This window comes from Buteo buteo, chromosome 13 (genome assembly GCF_964188355.1).
Source record: "Buteo buteo chromosome 13, bButBut1.hap1.1, whole genome shotgun sequence".
Classification (NCBI taxonomy): domain Eukaryota; kingdom Metazoa; phylum Chordata; class Aves; order Accipitriformes; family Accipitridae; genus Buteo; species Buteo buteo.
In genome coordinates, this window is record NC_134183.1 from 36,750,037 (window position 1) to 36,767,608 (window position 17,572).

At 60.2% G+C, this 17,572-nt stretch overlaps 2 protein-coding genes and 1 long non-coding RNA gene across 3 annotated transcripts in view; 1 reads left to right on the top strand and 2 right to left on the bottom strand.

The window, feature by feature from the left end:
- Positions 1–3,530, top strand: part of CSPG4 (chondroitin sulfate proteoglycan 4) — a 29,159-nt gene extending 25,629 nt beyond the window's left edge. Inside the window, exons 9-10 of the mRNA XM_075045619.1 lie at positions 236–419; positions 816–3,530. Coding sequence (XP_074901720.1) covers positions 236–419; positions 816–2,728 — 2,097 coding nt within the window. The 3' untranslated portion in view covers positions 2,729–3,530. The remainder of the gene's footprint in view (positions 1–235; positions 420–815) is intronic.
- Positions 162–1,094, bottom strand: LOC142039203 (uncharacterized). The gene is made up of 3 exons (XR_012652838.1): positions 856–1,094; positions 655–773; positions 162–403 (listed from the first exon to the last, which is right to left on the bottom strand). It is a non-coding gene; the product is annotated as an uncharacterized LOC142039203 (long non-coding RNA).
- An 8,812-nt stretch (positions 3,531–12,342) lies between the features above and the next one.
- Positions 12,343–17,231, bottom strand: SNX33 (sorting nexin 33). The gene is made up of 2 exons (XM_075045628.1): positions 15,465–17,231; positions 12,343–13,498 (listed from the first exon to the last, which is right to left on the bottom strand). Exons 1-2 carry the CDS (start codon positions 16,900–16,902, stop codon positions 13,245–13,247), a joined length of 1,692 nt encoding a protein of 563 aa, XP_074901729.1. The 5' UTR covers positions 16,903–17,231; the 3' UTR covers positions 12,343–13,244.
- Positions 17,232–17,572: the final 341 nt, after the last annotated feature.

The following is a 17,572-nucleotide window of genomic DNA, read 5'->3' on the forward strand; positions in this document are numbered from 1 at the left end:
CCCATTTCTTACCCAAGTAGGGCTTGGCTGCTCCTTCCTGGAGCCAAGATAAGAGCCAAGGGTGCACATATTGGCTCTAGCACAGCATCACCAGGGATCACCCCTGGTGCTACAGTGCCCATCACACCAGAGATAAGACAGATGCACCCATCTCCCACATGGTATCGCCCACTCTGGGTATTTATTTTGCCATTTAGCAGAGCTCACTGAGGGGTTTTTTAATTATTATTTTTAGGTGGATAGCGGGTTGGTTTTCTACCAGCACAAGATGCCAGAGAAGCCCTTCTGGCTGGCCCAAGATGCCATCCGCTTCCGTGTGGTCGCTCCCACAACCATCTCAGATTCCTTCATCCTCCTCGTGCTCATCTCCTTCGAGGCCAGGTGTCCCCAGCACTCAACTCAGCTATGGAGAAATGCAGGTAAAGAAAGAAGGGAGAAGTAAGGGACAAACAAGCCCTCCTGAAGTTTCCACAATCCCCCCCATTCGGGAGGATTGTGCAAACTTCAGGAGGGCTTGTTTGGCTAAAGACAACACCACAGCGCAATTTCCCATGGCCACCCAAGCACGAGCCTTGATACCATGTCAAGCAACGTCTAAAATTGCATCCACCCTTTTGCTGGGTCCCTGTGCAATTCCTTCCTCCATCATCTTACCAAACTAATACGTCCCAGTTGCCTTCTCATCCCTCTCCATTTCTTTGCAATCCTCCTTTTTCTGCTATATCTTGCTCTTGCTTGGGTCTGCTCTCCTCTCCAGCAGATCCCAGCTATTCCTAGGGATGACAGACTTTTGGGTTTTCCCTTTTCGCCCCCAGGCCTCCAGCTTGCAAGGGCTCAACGGGCTGAGATTGGCACCTCAGTGCTGGATGCTTCCAACCTCCTAAGCCAAATCCCGGTCTCCGAGAGGGCTGCACATGATGTTGTCTTCCTGGTGACAGGGCTGCCGGCTCATGGGCAGCTCTTGCTGGCTGGTGTGCCCCTGGAGCAGTCACAGCCATTCTTCCTGCAGTCAGACCTGGCCACAGGACGCCTGGTGTATGCCCATGGTGGAGACGGCATCTCTGAAGACCGTTTCAGATTTAAGGCTTGGCTCCGGCCCCGGATGCAGCAGTCCATCCACCCTCCGCAGGAAGGGGTGGTCATCTCTGAAGCTTTCAATATAACAGTGACCAGCAGCAGCAGAAAGCCACCACAGGTGGTGAGGCGGCAAGAAGTGCTGCAGGTCCCACCAGGCTCCATGGCGACCTTGTCCCAGGAATACCTGGACGTGGCAGACCCCTCAGGTTCCCCAGAGGAGATGGTGTACAGCGTCCTCCAGACTCCCCTCGCTGGCCACGTGGCCAAAGCCCACAGCCCACGGGAGCCCATCAACCACTTCACCCAAGCAGATGTCAACACAGGCCACGTGGTGTTTGTTGCCACTGGGAGCCATGCTCCAGGGTCCTTAGCCCTGAGCCTCTCCGATGGCCACCACCCACCCACTTTGACTTCACTGGAGGTCGAGGTGCTGCCCGCAACGAGCACCACTGCCAGCCCAGTGCTGCTGGAGGTGCCCCAAGACCTGAACAGGGCCTCTGTGTCCCACCATCACCTGCTGGGAGCTGCACAGCTCAGGGCAGGCAATGCCCTGTACAGGATCACCAGGGACCCACGGTTTGGCCAAGTGCAGGTCAACCAAAAGCCGGCACAGAGCTTCTCGCAGAAGCAGCTGGACCGCGGGGAGGTGACGTTCACCTTCACCGAACTCACCTCTCCTGAGGACAGCTTCCAGTTCCTTGCCATGTCACAGGCAGCCAACAGGACCGGGGTGGTGAACGTGACCGTCCGCGCCTTGGTGAAGGCTCAGATGGGCAGCGTGTGGCCCAGGGGCACCGTGGCCCTCCTGGACACCAGCGTCCTCGATGCCAGTGAGCTGGCCAACCGCACCAAGAGCATCCCAGTCTTCAAGATCCGCAGGGCACCCCGTGGCAGCCGCCTCGTGAGGGTCTCCAGGGACCCAGGACAACCCACCACCCCGATCGAGACCTTCAGCCAGCGTGAGCTGGAGCAAGGGCTGGTCGGGCTAGAGGTGCCAGATGCTGCCGAGACTGAGCAGCCCCTGCAGAGTGACAGCTTCGTCTTTGAGCTGGCAGCCGCCGGCGTGCCACCAGCTCTGGCATCCCTGGGGTACAGCATTGAGCCCTACAACGCCTCGAAAGCCTATGGTGTCACCCTGCTCACGGCTCCCCTGGCACCCTCGCCCCTGGTGCCCCGCTCCCAGGGCACGGCACGGAGCAGCCCCAATGCCAGTGAGCTGGGGATGTCCCCCACCACCTGGCCAGGCCCCGGTGCCACCACCAGCCCCAGCCCTGTGGAAGGGGGCTCTTTCCTCAGCTTCGTCGAGGCCAACATGTTCAGCATCATCATCCCCATCTGCCTCATCTTCCTCCTGCTGGCTCTCATCTTGCCCCTGCTCTTCTACCTGCACAAGCGCAACAAGACGGGGAAGCACCACGTCCAGGGCACACCGTCCTCCAAGGCCAAGAACGGGGCTGTGCTGGACCAGGAGACCTTCCGGAGGACGGACCCCAACCAAGGCATCCCCCTAACGACTGTCAACACCCTGGAGGGCAAGGGCACGGGTCCCCCGGCCCACAGCACCGGTCCTGGGGCGCCGCCGGACCCTGAGCTCCTCCAGTACTGCCGGACTTCCAACCCCCCCTTGAAAAACAACCAGTACTGGGTGTGAAGGGCTCAGGCGCGGGGGCACGAGACCGCCTGGGGGTCCAGACCCTCCCAGAGCACCGCCGGCCACCTCCTCCCTGCTCTCCTCCTCCTCCTCCCTGGGAGCTGGCATCCCACAGATGCAGGAGGGCCCTGGGGATATGGGGGCTGCTGGTCCGGCCCACCCAGGACCCCCAAATCTCCAGGTGGCTTTGGGCAGGGGAGGGGGGACACTGCATAAGCAAGTGGGGGCAGGCGAAATGCCTGAGCATCGCTGGGGAACACTGACTTTGGGTGCTCATTTGGGCCACCCGATGGTGGCCACAGTGCTGGAGAGGACCTGACGGCACCGGTCCCCACCAAGCCACCCAGTCAGGTCCGGTGGTGGCTCCTCCACGGGCAGCATTGACCGCCACGGGGATGTTTGCCACAGCTCTTGGCGCAAGAGGGAGGATGAGGAGCGGCTTGCGCTGAGTCAGGCTGGGGATGAAGCTGCCCAAATCCCCCAGGGCTAGGCGGGCTGAGACACTGGAGCAGAGGCTTGGAAAAAATTCTGCGGCCAATGCCAGGGGAATTTAAGGAGTCCCCACCCACTTGGAAAAAACCCGCCTCGCTCTTTCTCTGCGTGCTTGCTGTATGTTTCATAAAGCAGATTGCACCGAGCCCCAGGGGGATTGCACAACAGGTAGGATGCCCTCAGTGGGGAGGGACGGCAGGCGCTCACCTGGGCAGTGCGAAACCGGAGAGGAGAGCGGGGAACCGGAGCCAGCACGGTTTTCCACTGTATACTCCAGTACGGCAGAAGTAAACAGAATAAAGTGCCTTTTCCGAGGTGCATCACGGTTTTCATAAGCTGTCTCCCTTGCCAGGCCTGTTTTAAGCCCAGCGAGCTGCCAAGCGACATTTGGAGGTAATGGACCAAATTCTGGGCTCTTGCTCAAATTTTCCCCAGCCTGGAGTCCTAAAAACTTAAATAGAAATTGTCTGAGGAAGAGCAGAGGAAAAACTGAGCGCTGAGCTCAGGATGGGACCCAACAATAATACCCTGCATTGCTACAGCTGGGAAGCTCATCACAGGGCACATCCCACTCTCACACCACCGATGGGAAGCTGAAGCGAGACCCCAGGGACTACGGGGGATGTTTCACGTTTGCCTCCTCCTAACCCAGGGTAAAATCCATCCCACAATCCCTCTCCAAGCCAGCACCCCGGGACGGTCCCACTCCAAGGCTGTGGCAGGGCAGGGCTGTTTGCTTGGACAGTGCCAACAGTTTTCCTGGCTGCCTTTATGGTGCCAAATGCTTGCCGAGTGGCAAATCACACCTACCCCACTCTAGCTGGCGGGTGCCAGCACATCCCGCTGGGCACCCACAGCCATCGAGGTGCAGACGGGCAGCCCCGTGTCCCCCAGCCCCGATCTGCCCCACGGCGCAGGTGAGACAGGGCATGGCAGAGGCAGCCTCCCCACCTCCAAAACCCTCCTCCTGCCCCATCCAGAGGGGGGAAAGTGATGTTTCCTTCTGCTCAGAGACAAACCGCATCCTCTCCCCTCTGTAAAACAGGAAGAGCGTGACCAGGCTGCCCATGCCACGGCTCAGAGCTTGCCAGGGCATTGGTGCTCCCAAAAGGCTGGGACAATCTCTCCCTGCAGAGCGGAGGGAGTGCCATCGCCTCCCTCCCTCTTCCAGATGGCAGCTCCGTGCCGTCCCCATCACATGTGAGCAAGCACATTTATTATCTTCGCTAAGTACGTACCCCCCCCAGCAAGGGATGGAGGTTTGCAGGGAAGCCGGTGGCATCCACCGAGGGCCCCCCTTGGAAACATCCGCTGTGTTTTCCTGTCGAATGATTTTTGCCTCGTGCCCAGAGATTAAATAGAAGGAACATGGCCTATTTTGTAAGGAGCATTGAAAGCGAAGCAGGTTATTTTTAAAGCTTGCAGTTGTATTCCTGCTGCTGGGAAACTTCCACTTCCTGAGGTCATGGGAGGACAGTCAGTAACCTGGAAAACACCAGTACGGATCGTGGCTCTCCAGGGCCAAGGTCTGCTGGCAAGGTTTAAATCCCGAAAAAGCTGGTGGCTCCTCACGCGTTATTTGGGGTTTGCAGCAGAATGGCTGGGGCAGGATCAGGCCCAGCCCCAGTGCTGCCCACTGCCACCCACCCAGGGAAGGGCTGAGGGTCCAGCTGGGCTCCTGCCTGGCTGCAGAACAGACAAACCACAGCCCAAACAAGCTCAAAAGTTTCCTGGCCAGGCCCTTTGGCTTCCCTGCATCAGGAGCCAGCACAGCATCTCTGCCTTCCCCAGAGCCCCACGGGCTCTGCACCTGGCCGGGGCACAGCACCAAAGCTGCCTGCTCGCACAGAGGCACGCCCTCCCTCCCCCCCCCCCCCCAGTTTGGGCCAGAACCACTCTGATCCCGGAGGTTTTGGGGATGACAGGAGCTGGGCTGCACCCTTCGCTGCTGAGCTGGTTATAAAGTTTGCAGAGGTTTAGGGAAGATCATAGAACGGTTTGGGTTGGAAGGGACCTTAAATATCATCTAATTCCAAGCCCCCTGCCACGGGCAGGGACACCTTCCACTAGACGAGATTGCTCAACACCCCATCCAACCTGGCCTCGAACACTTCCAGGGATAGGGCATCCACAACCTCTCTGGACAACCTGTTCCAGTGCCTCACCACCCTCACAGTGAAGAACTTCTTCCTTATATCTAACCTAAATCTACCCTCTTCCACTTTATAGCTATTACCCCTCGTCCTGTCACTACACACCCTTGTAAAAAGTCCCTCTCCACCTTTCCTGCAGGCCCCCCTTAGGTACTGGCAGGCTGCTCTAAGGTCTCCCCAGAGCCTTCTCTTCTCCAGGCTGAACAACCCCAACTCCCTCAGTCTGTCTTATAGGAGAGGTGCTCCAGCCCTCAGACCATCTTCGTGGCCCTCCTCTGGACTCAATCCAACAGGTCCATGTCTTTCCTGTGCTGAGGACTCCAGAGCTGAACACAGTACTCCAGGTGGGGTCTCATAAGAGCGCAGTAGAGGGGCAGAATCACCTCCCTTGACCTGCCGTCACGCTTCTCTTAGCCAACCATATCCTGGCCTGCATCTTCTGGGCTGCAAGCGCACACTGCTGGGTCACGCTGAGCGTCTCATCAACCAACACCACCCCCCCCCCAAGTCCTTCTTCTCAGGGCTGGTCTCAATCCACTCATCACCCAGCCTGTATTTGTGCTTGGGGTTGCCCCAACCCACGTGCGGGACCTTGCAGTTGGCCTTGTTGAACTTCAGGAGGTTCACATGGGCCCACCTCTCGAGCCTGTTGAGGTCCCTCTGGATGGCATCCCTTCCCTCCAGCGCATGGACCACACCACACAGCTTGGTGTCATCAGCAAACTTGCTGAGGGTGCGCTCAATCCCGCTGCCCGCATCCCTGACAAAGCCATTAAACAGTGCTGGTCCCAATACCGAGCCCTGAGGAATGCCACTTATCACTGGTCTCCACTCGGACATCAAGCCGTTGACAGCAGCTCTTTGAGCGAGGTGCTTACAGGTGCTCTGCCAGGTGTGCTGTTGTCCCACGAGGTGGGCCAGATGTGCACAGCTGGCTGACAAGCACCAGCCATGCCCATGAACTCGCATGCCCTATTCCCAGGGAGCCGATGCCAGGTCTCACCCACAGCACTTCCCTACCTCCTCCCACTCCTACAGCCGCTGGCGTTTCCCCAGGCTGGGCGCACCCCGGGTGTCTCACACCCATGTCCCTCCTCTGCCTTCTATCCACAGTTTTAAAGCAAGAAAAGCCACCCAGAGCGAGACTGCTGTCCCCACGGACCCCTGTCTCAGGACATGGCCGGAGCTATTTCTTCTGCAGCACCACCAGCCAAGCCCCCAGCTCACCCCAACCCCGAGCTGCAGGGAGGGAACCTGCACCCACGGCGGGGTGCAGGTCTTCCCCAGTCTGGCTGTGGGAGAGGGTGTCACGGGTGGGTGCTGCCCAGGAGGGAGGTATCCCTGCTCCTGGTGCCAGGGAGGCATTGCTGTGCCCAGCCTGCGAGTGCGGAGAAATGCAGGGTTGGGGTGGAGTGGGGACATCAGGTGTGGGAACAGCAGGAAAGGCAGAAGAGGGACTCTAAGGAGGTGCTGAGGGCACCTGGATCAACAGGCCATCAAGACCCCCATACATTTACATGCAGCTTCTGAGGACGCCTGGGTCAGGGAATAAAAGGCAGGCCAAGAGGACAGCCAGCCCACAGCCAGGCTAAAGCAAAGCCTCAAGTCACAAAGGGAAAACATGGGGTGGCAGAAAGGAGGGCAGGAGCCAGAAGACACCCAGATACAGAGACAAAGGACAGCGAGCAAGTTGCAGTGATTCACAGAAGTGTAGCAGGATGGAGATGACAGATCATAACTGCCACCACCTCCTAAATGGTAGGAAGGGGCATGTCAAAAGCAAGGACGTCGCCAAATAGAGCCACCCAGGAGGTGCAAGGAGGACTCGATCCCTGGTGTCCCTCCAGATACCCTGAGGTGACCACATGGGTAAAAGCATCTCAGTGCCTGACCACCAGGTTACCCAGGCAGTCACAGCAGGGCTCACAAGTAGTAAAAATGCCAATGAGTTTCACTTCTATTTTGTTCATAATTAAGAAGTCACCCTTGCTTTCTGTAAGCCCCAGAAGCAGGGAGTTTCTCCTCCTCTGCTGGGAAGCCCCCACAGCTGGATCCCAGAGCAGGATGCAGCCTGGGCTGGATCCATTGGGAAGTCCCTGCAGCCCTGCTGGGATTTCAGCCCAGCACTGGGGTTAACATCCCAATTTAAGCTCAGATCAGCCAAGGCAGGAGGAGCAGCACTGGTGCATGGCTCAGGGAGAAGGCAGCCCCGTTGGTCCCCAGGCAGGTAGTGGGGAAGGGACACATTTAAACGATGGAAGCAGCAAGGAGAAGGGAGTAAAAGCAATTTTCCCCTGCCATTTCCTCAGCAAGCACACAGCACCTTTAAAGCAGCCAGAAAACCTCCTCTTGAGTTACCCAACGTCCCCCGGCAGCCTGGCCCTCTCCTGTGCTGGCCACGAGTCCAAGCACTGCGGCAAGGCAAAGCTTCTCCCAGCCACGCATAACGGCCTCAGGAAGGGGACCATAACCTCACGGCGGTCTCCCAGGTATTGCATCTGCGGCAGGCTGGATCCGACACCTCTCCTGGGTTAATAACGATACCAGCATCGTGGTAGGAGCTCAGGGAGAGCCAGCACTTGGCAGGAGCCAGAGGCACCCAGGCTCGCAGGTGGGGATGGAGAGTCTGTCACAGTTCTGGTGACATGAACCAGTTTCCAGGCACCTATTCAAATGCAAACAAATAATAGGCCAAATGGTTTCTTTCAGCATCCAGCCAGGGCAGATAGCATCATTTGGCTTTGAAACCCTCCCCAAAAGCTTTAGCCATGCAAATGCGGGGGTTCAACAAACGAGGGACTTCATTTCCAGTCAGGCTTCAGGCCAGCACATCCAAGCCTTGCACACAAGACTGGGACCCACCTAAGCATCGTGTCCCCAGCCTCCAAACTCCTCTGCTGCTGTAGACCACCACAGGCTGCAGGACCTTGTGACAACATTGTCCACATTGCTCCTGGGGGCAGGGGCACATCAAGTACATGAACCCCCTGAGCTCATGCAGGCAGCTCCTCTCCCGCATTTTGGGGAGGCAAAGCGTGGTCTCAGGGCTCCTGCCTCCCCGTCCCCATCCCAAAACCTCCCTGGCAGCTCTCACCAGCTGAGATTTTTCTGGGACCCAGAAGGAGCATGCTGGGCTCTCCGTGGGGGGCACATTCCCTGATGGCAGGCGATGAGAAAAGGTCTCCAGGAGACCCTACTTGGGAGGGCAGGAGGACATGTATTCCTCCCAAGGCAGGTGAAGGACCTGACCAGAGGTGACCAGGTCCTCCTTGGACCTGGAAAACTCAGAGCCAGACCTCGGGCTAGCTGCTGCTCAGTGTGACGAGACTCAGAACCTCCGCTCGGCTCCGACCCGAGCTCAGCGCCCTGGGATGCCCGCAGCCCTCCCTCCCTGCTACGTTCCTGCCTGATTTCAGCAGGCCATGCCCACAGCCTGCAGAACAGGCTCAGCTGGCAGCAAGCCCAGCAGGACAGGACGGGACAGAGCCTGAGGGGGGGTGAAGAGCAGGCTGCAGGCACGTCACCCTCACAGGAAGTCAGGACAAGCCTATGCAGGGACAGGGCTGTCCCCAGGAGTTTGGCATCTCCCCATCACCTTGCCCACCTGAGATAAAGCTTCCCAGGCCCCAGCAAGCAGAGGAAATAACGGAGACGTGAGGACCTGGACACCAGAAAGCAAGCCCCAGGCTGCTGCTGCCAGCCGTGGCTCTCCATCCCGGCTGCTGATTTAAATCCAAGCCAGATTGAGCCTATCCTGTTTCCACACCCAGCAACTCCAAGGCAGACAGACAATGACAGAGGGACAACCACATCCCAGAGCCTGGTCTCTCCACTCCTCCTGCAAAAACAACACACCCAGAGACGCAGCTTGCCGGCAGCGCACGACCTACCTCCCCAGGCTCTGCGCCTTCCCGAGGACCGGAGAGGGATTATCCATCCTGGCACAGAGAGCTGGGACAGGGTCTGCCCTGAGCATCACCCTGGCTCTGGCTAAGGAGGACCAGCCCTTTGCAGAGCAGCAGAGCTCAGCAGCAGGGGAAGGAGAAGGGCTGGCAAAGCCCAGATGCAATTAAAGGTGGTTCCCAGCTTATTCCCCTGGCCCAGGCACTGCTGACCACCCCCCCCACACACACACACACACAATAGCCCTGGGCTGAGAGAAGGAGGGAGCATTTATAGCCACAGCCAGTGGAACCAGCTGGTGCTCCTTGCCTTGCCTGGAGGAGGCGAGTCAGGGTCACGCTTCAGAAATATTTGAGAAGTGCAGCGATTAAAAGATTTGAGCTGGCTGTCTGAGCTGTCTCCCTCCGCCCCCGGTTCGTTGATGCCCCACGCCAGTGCCCTCCCATGTGCGGATCTGCCTGGTCTCGCTCCTCCACGCCGGCGCACGCTCCTCCACCTCCCAGTGCGGTGGGGATGGGTCTGGCTGCGTTGGGGCAAGCAAAATCCCACCGGGCTCCATCCCCTGCACACGCAGCCCCAGAGCTGCTGCCGGCCCCGATGAGCAGGCGTGACTTTCCTCCCTGTTGGCAGCCGTGTCGATCCAACACGCTTCCTAAGCGCGTCAGCAGCGTAGCGTGCCCGGCAGGCTTGATCTTGCCCGGCTGCCCTGCTGGGAGCTGCACCCCATGCTCCCCTTTGCCATAAGGAGGAGCCGGGTCAGGTCGCCAGGCTGCTTTGGTGTCTGATCCCGAATTGTTGAGTGCTTGGGGCCGGTGGGGGTATCCGTGTGGCTGCCGAGCCTCCGATCAGCAGCTCCGCTTGTCCCAGCTGCCGGGGCAGGAGGCACCCAGCGCATCCCCAGCCTCCAGCCGCTCGGCTGGTCCCGGCAGGACCCTGGCTGCTTCTGCACCCGGGAGGAGATCGGAGATCCTCCCACCCCGCAGCATCCAGCCGGTTGGATATAGGTTTGTCCCTACTGCTTGCTGGCCTAGCCTGCATACAAACCCCGGTTTCCCAGAGGTCAAACCAAGGATGCCAGCTTTTCTTTCCATAGCGGGGAGAGGCTCAAAGGGAAGAAGCAAGACAAGAGCTCCTGGAAGTTGCCCGCCAGAGAAGAAGCAGCGACAAGGTCTCCCGTGCCGGCTTGGGTGCTCGCCGGGGAGGATGCACCAGCCACCACCGCCACTGCCACCTCCCCACCCGGCTGTCGTGCCGGCGGGGCTCACGGCGGTGCCTCGGCCTTGGCTTTCCCACGCGAGAGCAGCCTTGGGAAGCAGGAGGAGGGAGCAGACCTGCCCTGTGTTCCCGGCATTTCCTCTTGGCCCTGCGTGCCCCGGGTGTTTTTTTTTTCTTGCCCGCGACCCTGAGCAGGAGCAGGGAACAGCCTGTGTCCTGGATAAGGGCAGCAACTGAAACCATTGGGGCACGGGGAGCACTGTGTGCACTCCCAGCCCCCCTGCCCACTGCCACCCTGCCCCTGGGGTGCCCACACAGCGGTGGGAGCACAAGGGCAGCCGCCGGGATGCTCGGAGCTGGTTCCATCCTCCAAACCTCAAGTGCTTTTGCAGAAGGTCGGCGGCGGGGTGGGGGGCAGCAGGAGGATGCTCCAGCCCCCCCGCCCGGCCAAGGCAGACCCCGAAACGCCTGCCTGTGGGCAGGGAGGCCCCCAGCCAGGCAGCAGAGGGAAGAGGCAGGAATGTTAATGGGAAGCAGGTTCTCCTGACCGATGGGTTTGCTGTGCCGAGCCAGCCCTGGGAACGTGGTCCAGACATGGGGGTACGCAGGGGGGTGACCGGTGGGGCAGGGAGACCTTTGCGGGTGCTGAAGGATCGCAGAAAGCACAGGTCCACCCTTGGGGAAACTGAGGCACAGCCTTCAGAGGGGGTGCACGCACCCCGCAAGAAACCCTGTCCTGTCCCCGTCCCGATGCCAGGATGCTGGAGCGGAGGATGAGCTCCTGGGGCACTGCGACATCTCGCTGCGCCGGTCGCACACCCTGTGAGCAGAGGCAGCTCTTCGCGACGTCCAGCCTTCACCGAGGGTGTGACCGGCATGGGTTTGGGGCCCAAATCTGCAAACGTTTCTCAGGCTGGCTCCAAGGAGGATTAACTCCTTTGCCTGGGCTGCACGAACCCTCCTGGCACTGCTATCAGCTCTCCCACCCTTCCAGGTCCTTGTCCCCCACCCCACACCCAGACACTCCAAAATCTGTCTCTGGGACATCCCAGGGACCGTGCTGCGATGGGGGACCCCAGGCAGGATATTCCCCCCGCCAAGGTGGGTCCGGGGGAGCCGGGATGCCGCAGCTGGATGCCAGCATGGCTCCAAAGGCTGCTTGCGGTGCCAGAGGCTGGCTGCCCGCCTGGGGACGGCAGTGGCAGGCTCCATCCTGAGGGAGAGCAGGCGGGAGTGGGGCTGGGGGGGGTGAAGGGACGTGCCATTCCGCACAGCATCTGGCCTCAACATGGGGCCAAGGCGACAGCGGTCATGGTCATGGTCATCCAGTGCACGGCCAGCGGGGCCAGGATGAGGCATTAACCCCTGCGGGGTTAGCACAGGGGTGAGCCGCCCTAATTCCCATGGCTGCTGCTGCCGCTGGAGGAGCTGGGGTGGGCTGGGGTAAGATGGGGTTGGGATAGGATGGGTCTGGGCTGGGCTGGGCTGGGGCCAGAGTGAGATGGGGCCGTGTTGAAGGGGACCGTCCCGGCCGTGGGATGCAGGAGGAAACACGTCCTGCCCGGACGAAGGCTGCGCGACGCCTCCGGCTGTATTTCAGTGTGCTCGTCCCCGCGGGCTGGGGCCAGGGAGGGCTCCGGGAGGATGAAGCGCAGCCCGTCGCATTCCCAGCACCGCAGTTATTTTAACAATACCCCGCTGGCCTGCACGCCGGGGCTAATTTTAACCCTGGAGCCACGCCAAGCCGGCCCTAACTTTCCTCGCTGTGATTTATCCCAGCCATTTCCCTTCAAAAACAAGGCCCCCGTGCCAGCCCCGCTGTCTCCCCAGGCAGCGGCACGCTGCCCTGGGTCCTGCCCCACTGGGCAGGGCAAAGAGGGGCAGGATTTGCTCCTCGGCATGTTGCTTGGAGAGCAGGAGGGCGGCCGGTGCGGGGGTCCCCCCCCTGCGGTGCTCAGCCCCCCGCCGCCCACAGCACAGGGATTTTCGGAAGCTGGCTGGAAGCTGGGGGATGCTGGGATGCGGAGCCTTCCCCGGGATCCTGGAGCAGCTCCGTTTTCCACAGACATCTCTAGGAAGGAGTTGGGTGGGTTTTCTACTGACAATTTTATTGAAAAGGCTGTGGGGCTTTTTTTTTTTTCTTTCCCTTTTCCCAGTCAACAGCCATCCTCGAGAAAGACATTTCCCTTCGCCTCTGTGCATCTATTTAAAAACTGATCGGTAAAAATGCTGCAGAAACATTTGCAAAAAATGGAAAGTATTGAAAATATCTCGTGACAAAAAAGAAAAATCATTCTCTTCCAAATAAAGATCTTTTTTCTTCTCTTTTTTTCCATCAGAAAAGCTTTTAGTGTGCAAAATGTCGACCGCTTTGATTTCTTCTCCCAGCGGGCTGGGATGCACCCATCTCTCTGCTCCAGGAGGATGGGTTTTCAGAAAGCTAAAAATCACTGGGCAGAGATACCTGCACCGTTACCTCCACGTCCATCTCTCTTGTGACCCCCCTGCACCCCCGCCAGACCCGCAGCAGGGTGGGAGGTCCCCAGGGAAAGAGGTGGCACGGCCAGCCCGCGGGCAAGCCCTTCCCCGCAGGACTGCAGCCTGCCCGCCCGGGAAGGGGGAAGAAAGCCCAAAGGTATTTGGTCACTAGCGTCACGAGTTCCCGTTCGTTCTCAGCCCGTCACAAACAGAGGAGGTCTGCAAGGCTGTGGATAGAGAAGTGCGTGATTTCGGCAGGGCATCAAGCGGAGGCGTTAGAGGTTGTCGTACATGCGTAATGTCTTCTCCAGCTGCTGGCTGACACGCTGGTAGAAGACGATCTGCTGCTTTAAGTAAGACTGCATCATCCTCTTGAAGTCAGCCACGCGCCGCTCGTGGAAGTGGTTCATCTCGGCTTGCAGGGCGAAGCCCACCACGCGGCAGCGCTTGCGGATCCCATCCGCCTCCTCCTGGTCCATCCTGCCCTCGTCACTCATCCGCTGGCTCTCCTTCACCTTCGCGAAGGCGCCTGGCGAGGCAGGGGTAAGGGTGAGAGGCTGATGGATCTGCACGACCCTCCATCCCCCTTCCCCTGGCACAGGCATCCCCGGTCACTGCTGGTGGGTCCCTTCGCCCTCCGTGCCGAGGCACCAGCCTGGCCCCACAGCCAGAGGTGCAGAGCTGCCCCACATGAATAAAGGAGGGATCTGCGTGCTCCCAGGCTGTCATCTCCCTGTGCCCATCAATCCTCATCCCTCTCCTCCAGGCAGGGAAAGACCAGGAACCTTTTCCCTCTGGACTCTGACCTCCCCAGCTCCTTTCCCGCCCCATCCCTGGGCAGTCAGCCTCACATTTAGCCAGAGGTTTGGGGGTCTGGGCTGCTGGAGGGATGCGACTCAAGGCTCGGGGTGCAAAGCTAACGTGGGGCAGCGTTATCGCAGCCAAGCACCCCAGCCGCGCCTGCCCTGCAAATGTTTGATGTCAACCCCGTGGATGGGGGTCAGGAGCAGCCCTGGGAGACCCCAGCCCAGGAGGCAGTGAATCGGGGTGCAGGAAGGGTGCGTGGTGCCGGCTGGAGCTCAGCTGGGAAAGCATCTCCCTCTCCCAGAGGCAGCTGGTGCTCTGACACTAGTTTTTCCCTCTCCTTCCATTTATTTTTACAGCTTGGTTTCAAAAGAATCCTGCCTGGCTCCAGCCCTGCATTCCTCCCCCCTCATTAGCGCAGAGGCTCTTTGCCTGAAAACAGGATCTGGCCCGCAACTTGCCGGGCTTTTTTTTTCCCCTCTCCCTGCCCCTTGCCGGGAGCACCAGACCCAGGGGTTACGGTGCTCCCACTGCACCAGCCCTGCTCCCAGTGGAGAGGAGGAGGAGGAGGAGGAAGAAGCAAAGGTTGGAGGCCAAATCCTGCCTTCCGCTCTGCCCACGCGGCCTTGCTTCCGGACGGGATCCAGCCCCTCTTCACCCGCTGCGGTAAACAACGCAGGGAGGGAAAAGGCGAGGAAGCGGCCAGGGCTGGATCGCATCCTCCCTTTCCCCCTTTGCCTTCCCAGCCTCCTCCAGGGATGCAGAGCGATGCACGGATACCCCTGGGGTGCTCGGACGCAGACAACCTTGGCTTCAGCCTAGGGCAACCCCCCCTGCCCCCAAAAACCCGGGGACGCTGGTGCGGGCGTCCCCTCCCCGCTGCAGGCAGCCGGATCAGGAGGAGCGTGTGGACTTTGGTCCTGCTCCCGCACCCGGCTCCCCGTCTGCCTGGGTGCAAAGGGACACCCTGCCCTGCCTCCCCAGGAAGGGCAGAGCAGACCCCTCTTGCCCCCTCTCCTCCTTCCCAACCCCCCCAAAATACCCAGGGGACCTGAAAGCACAAGGGGATGAAGGGGACGTGGGGAGCCCCGATGCCCTGGGGGTGTTAAACCCACCCCCACCCCCCCAGGCTCAGAGGGGTAGGGACGTACTCTCGAAGAGTTTGACCCTGGTCGTCCCCAGAAAGTCCAGTGTGTGTCCCAGTCCTGGGGGAGGAAGCCCAACCATCCCCGCTGGTGACCCAACCGCTGCCTCGGCTGGGGAGGGAGGATGAGGAGGGACAAGCGGTGGTGGGTGGGGATGCGATGCAGCCCCTCGTTCACAAGGTGCTGGGCAGGCCATCCCGGAGCCAACGGCAATGGTGCCGGCTCCTGCTCAGGGCAGCGACGTATGCGCTGACCCCCCCCCCCGGCCAGTGCTTTGTGCAGCAGTTCTGGAGTCCACAGCATCGCTTGAGGCAAAACCCGAGCCTGGACCCAACAGCCCCAGCGGCCTCTCCCCGGCTGGGGTGACCGGGGAGCCACGCCAGCAGGGACCATGCTGCCACCCTGGAAGCCATGGGCAACGGTCCCCATCCTTGTCTCCATCCTCATCCTACACCCCCATCCCACTCCCCGTGCTGTTCCCACCCACGTGGGGCTGCGCCATCGCACCAGAGAGGTCATCGCCAGGGGAGAAGAAGCCACCCTTACCTTTCTGGAGGTGGATGATGTCTGGGAAGTTGGAGAGGAGCCCCTGGTACAAAGAGAGAGTGTCCAGCATGAGGAACAGGTCGTTCTTGGGCTGCTCGGCAAACATCTCCCCCACAGTCTCGTACGTCTTGCCCGTGTGGGAGATGGCATTGTTGAGGGCGTCCGAGCTGTAGGGGGGGTCCATGTGGAAGGAGTGGCTGATGGCTTGGAAGGCATTGCCCAGCTTCTGGAACTCCTTCCGGAAGCCCCCCACGTGCTTGCGCACCAGCTCCGAGGCCACGTTGGTCAGCTGCAGGACGCTGTCGTCCATCTTCTTGCTGAAGGCCTTGAAGGCATCCACGCGGTCCTCCACGTCCTGCAGGTCCTGGTGCTCCGTGGGGATCTGGATGGTGAGGAGGAAGCTGGCGCCCACCATCTCGTCCTTCTCCGCCCGGCGTTTGCCCAGCTTCCACTGTTTCTCGTCACGGCAGCAGAGGAAGTGCTGGAAGCCCTCGTACTGGGAGAGGACGGGGTGGCTGGTCATATGGTCCATCCAGAGGATCAGCCGCCGCTTGCGCTTCTCAATGAAGTCCTCCTCAAAGCGCCCGGTGGCCTGCTTCTCGGGCAGGTGGGGCACCGAGATGACCGTGAACTTGTGCAGGAGGCGGTTGTAGAGCCAGTCAAAGTGCTTGTACCGCCGGTAGACGGGCGAGTTAATGTTGCTGGGGGTCAGCTTGTAGGAGATGTAGCTCTTGATGCCCTTAAACTTGGTTTGCTTGGTCGGGTCCTCCACGGAGCAGATGAAGGGGTGGGGGTTCGCCCTCCACTGGGGACCTTTGGAGCCCATCTCGATGCAGTACGTCTCAGCAATCTTGGACATCAGGGGCACATCGCCCAGGATGAAAGCTTCCACCCCCGAGCGGACGAAGCAAGAGAAGCGGTTGAGGTTCCTCCCCACCACACTGCCCCTCTTGGAGGAGCTCATGCTGTCCTGCCTCTCCAGCGCCGGCTTGGGATGGTAGCCGGCGTGCTGGTGGTGGCCATACGCTGCCGGGTACTGCAGGCTGGGCGAAGGGTGCCCATTGGTGCCCGGCGCGCTCCGGGGCTCCTCCACCACCGTGCAAGCGTCGTCCCAGTCATCCCAATCATCGTCGTCGTCGTCCTCAAAACTGCCCTGGTAGGAGATGCCGGGGTTGGGGGGAGTTGTGTAGAAGGAGTCGTGCACGGGGGAGCCGGCTGGGCTGCTGGAGTAGTCCGTGTAGTTGGAGCCCGAGCGGGAGCGGAGGATTTCAACGTAGGAGGCAGGGAAGAGGCCGGTCTCCCCGCGGCTGTTTTGGCCCTGTAACCACCCGTCCAGGGAGTTCTCGCTGAAGATGACGAGCTCCTCGTTCTCCTGGATGCTGATCTCCTCTTTGTTTTCGCTCTGGAAGTTGTAAAGTGCTCTGGCTTTCAACGCCATGGCCAGTCCCAGGAAGGGGTGACAGGGTGTAACGCAATCCCTGTAGCCTCAAACCCCCCCCCCCCGGCAATACCGCAAGCTTGCTCGGTGCTGGGGCCGGCCCGCGCTGTGGGAAAAGGCTTGGTCGGTTTCTCAGGCAAATAAAAAAAGGTGGAGAAGAAATCCCTTACGAGGTGACGACAAGGTCCGTATGTCCAAGTGCCCCCCCCGATGCCAGGGCCCCGGTTGAAACCAACATTCCCCGGTCAAGCGAGCGGCATTTCCCTCGCTCCTACAGGATGGAACCCCCGGCCGGACCGAGAACCGGGCTCTGCCATGGCCACGCAGGTTTTATCTCGCTGGGACGCTGATCCTGCGGTTTCACTCTCCGGGAGGAAAAGATCCGGCTGCCAGCGAGGAAATAAATCCAAAGCGATTTTTCTCGGGGGGCTCCTGCGGATAAGACACCCCGGTTTCCTCCAGCCGGCGGCTGCGGAAAGCGCCGGGAACCGACCCCAGCCCCAGCCCAACCTCCCGTGATCCCGGCCCGGGGATTCTGCAATTCCTTTCCGGGCCGACTTTCCCGGCGTTTGGTGGGTTTTTTTGTTGTTTTTTTTGTTGTTTGGGGGTTGGGTTGTTTGGGGTTTGGGTTTTTATTGGTTTGGGGTTTTTTTTCCCCCCTCCCCCGAAA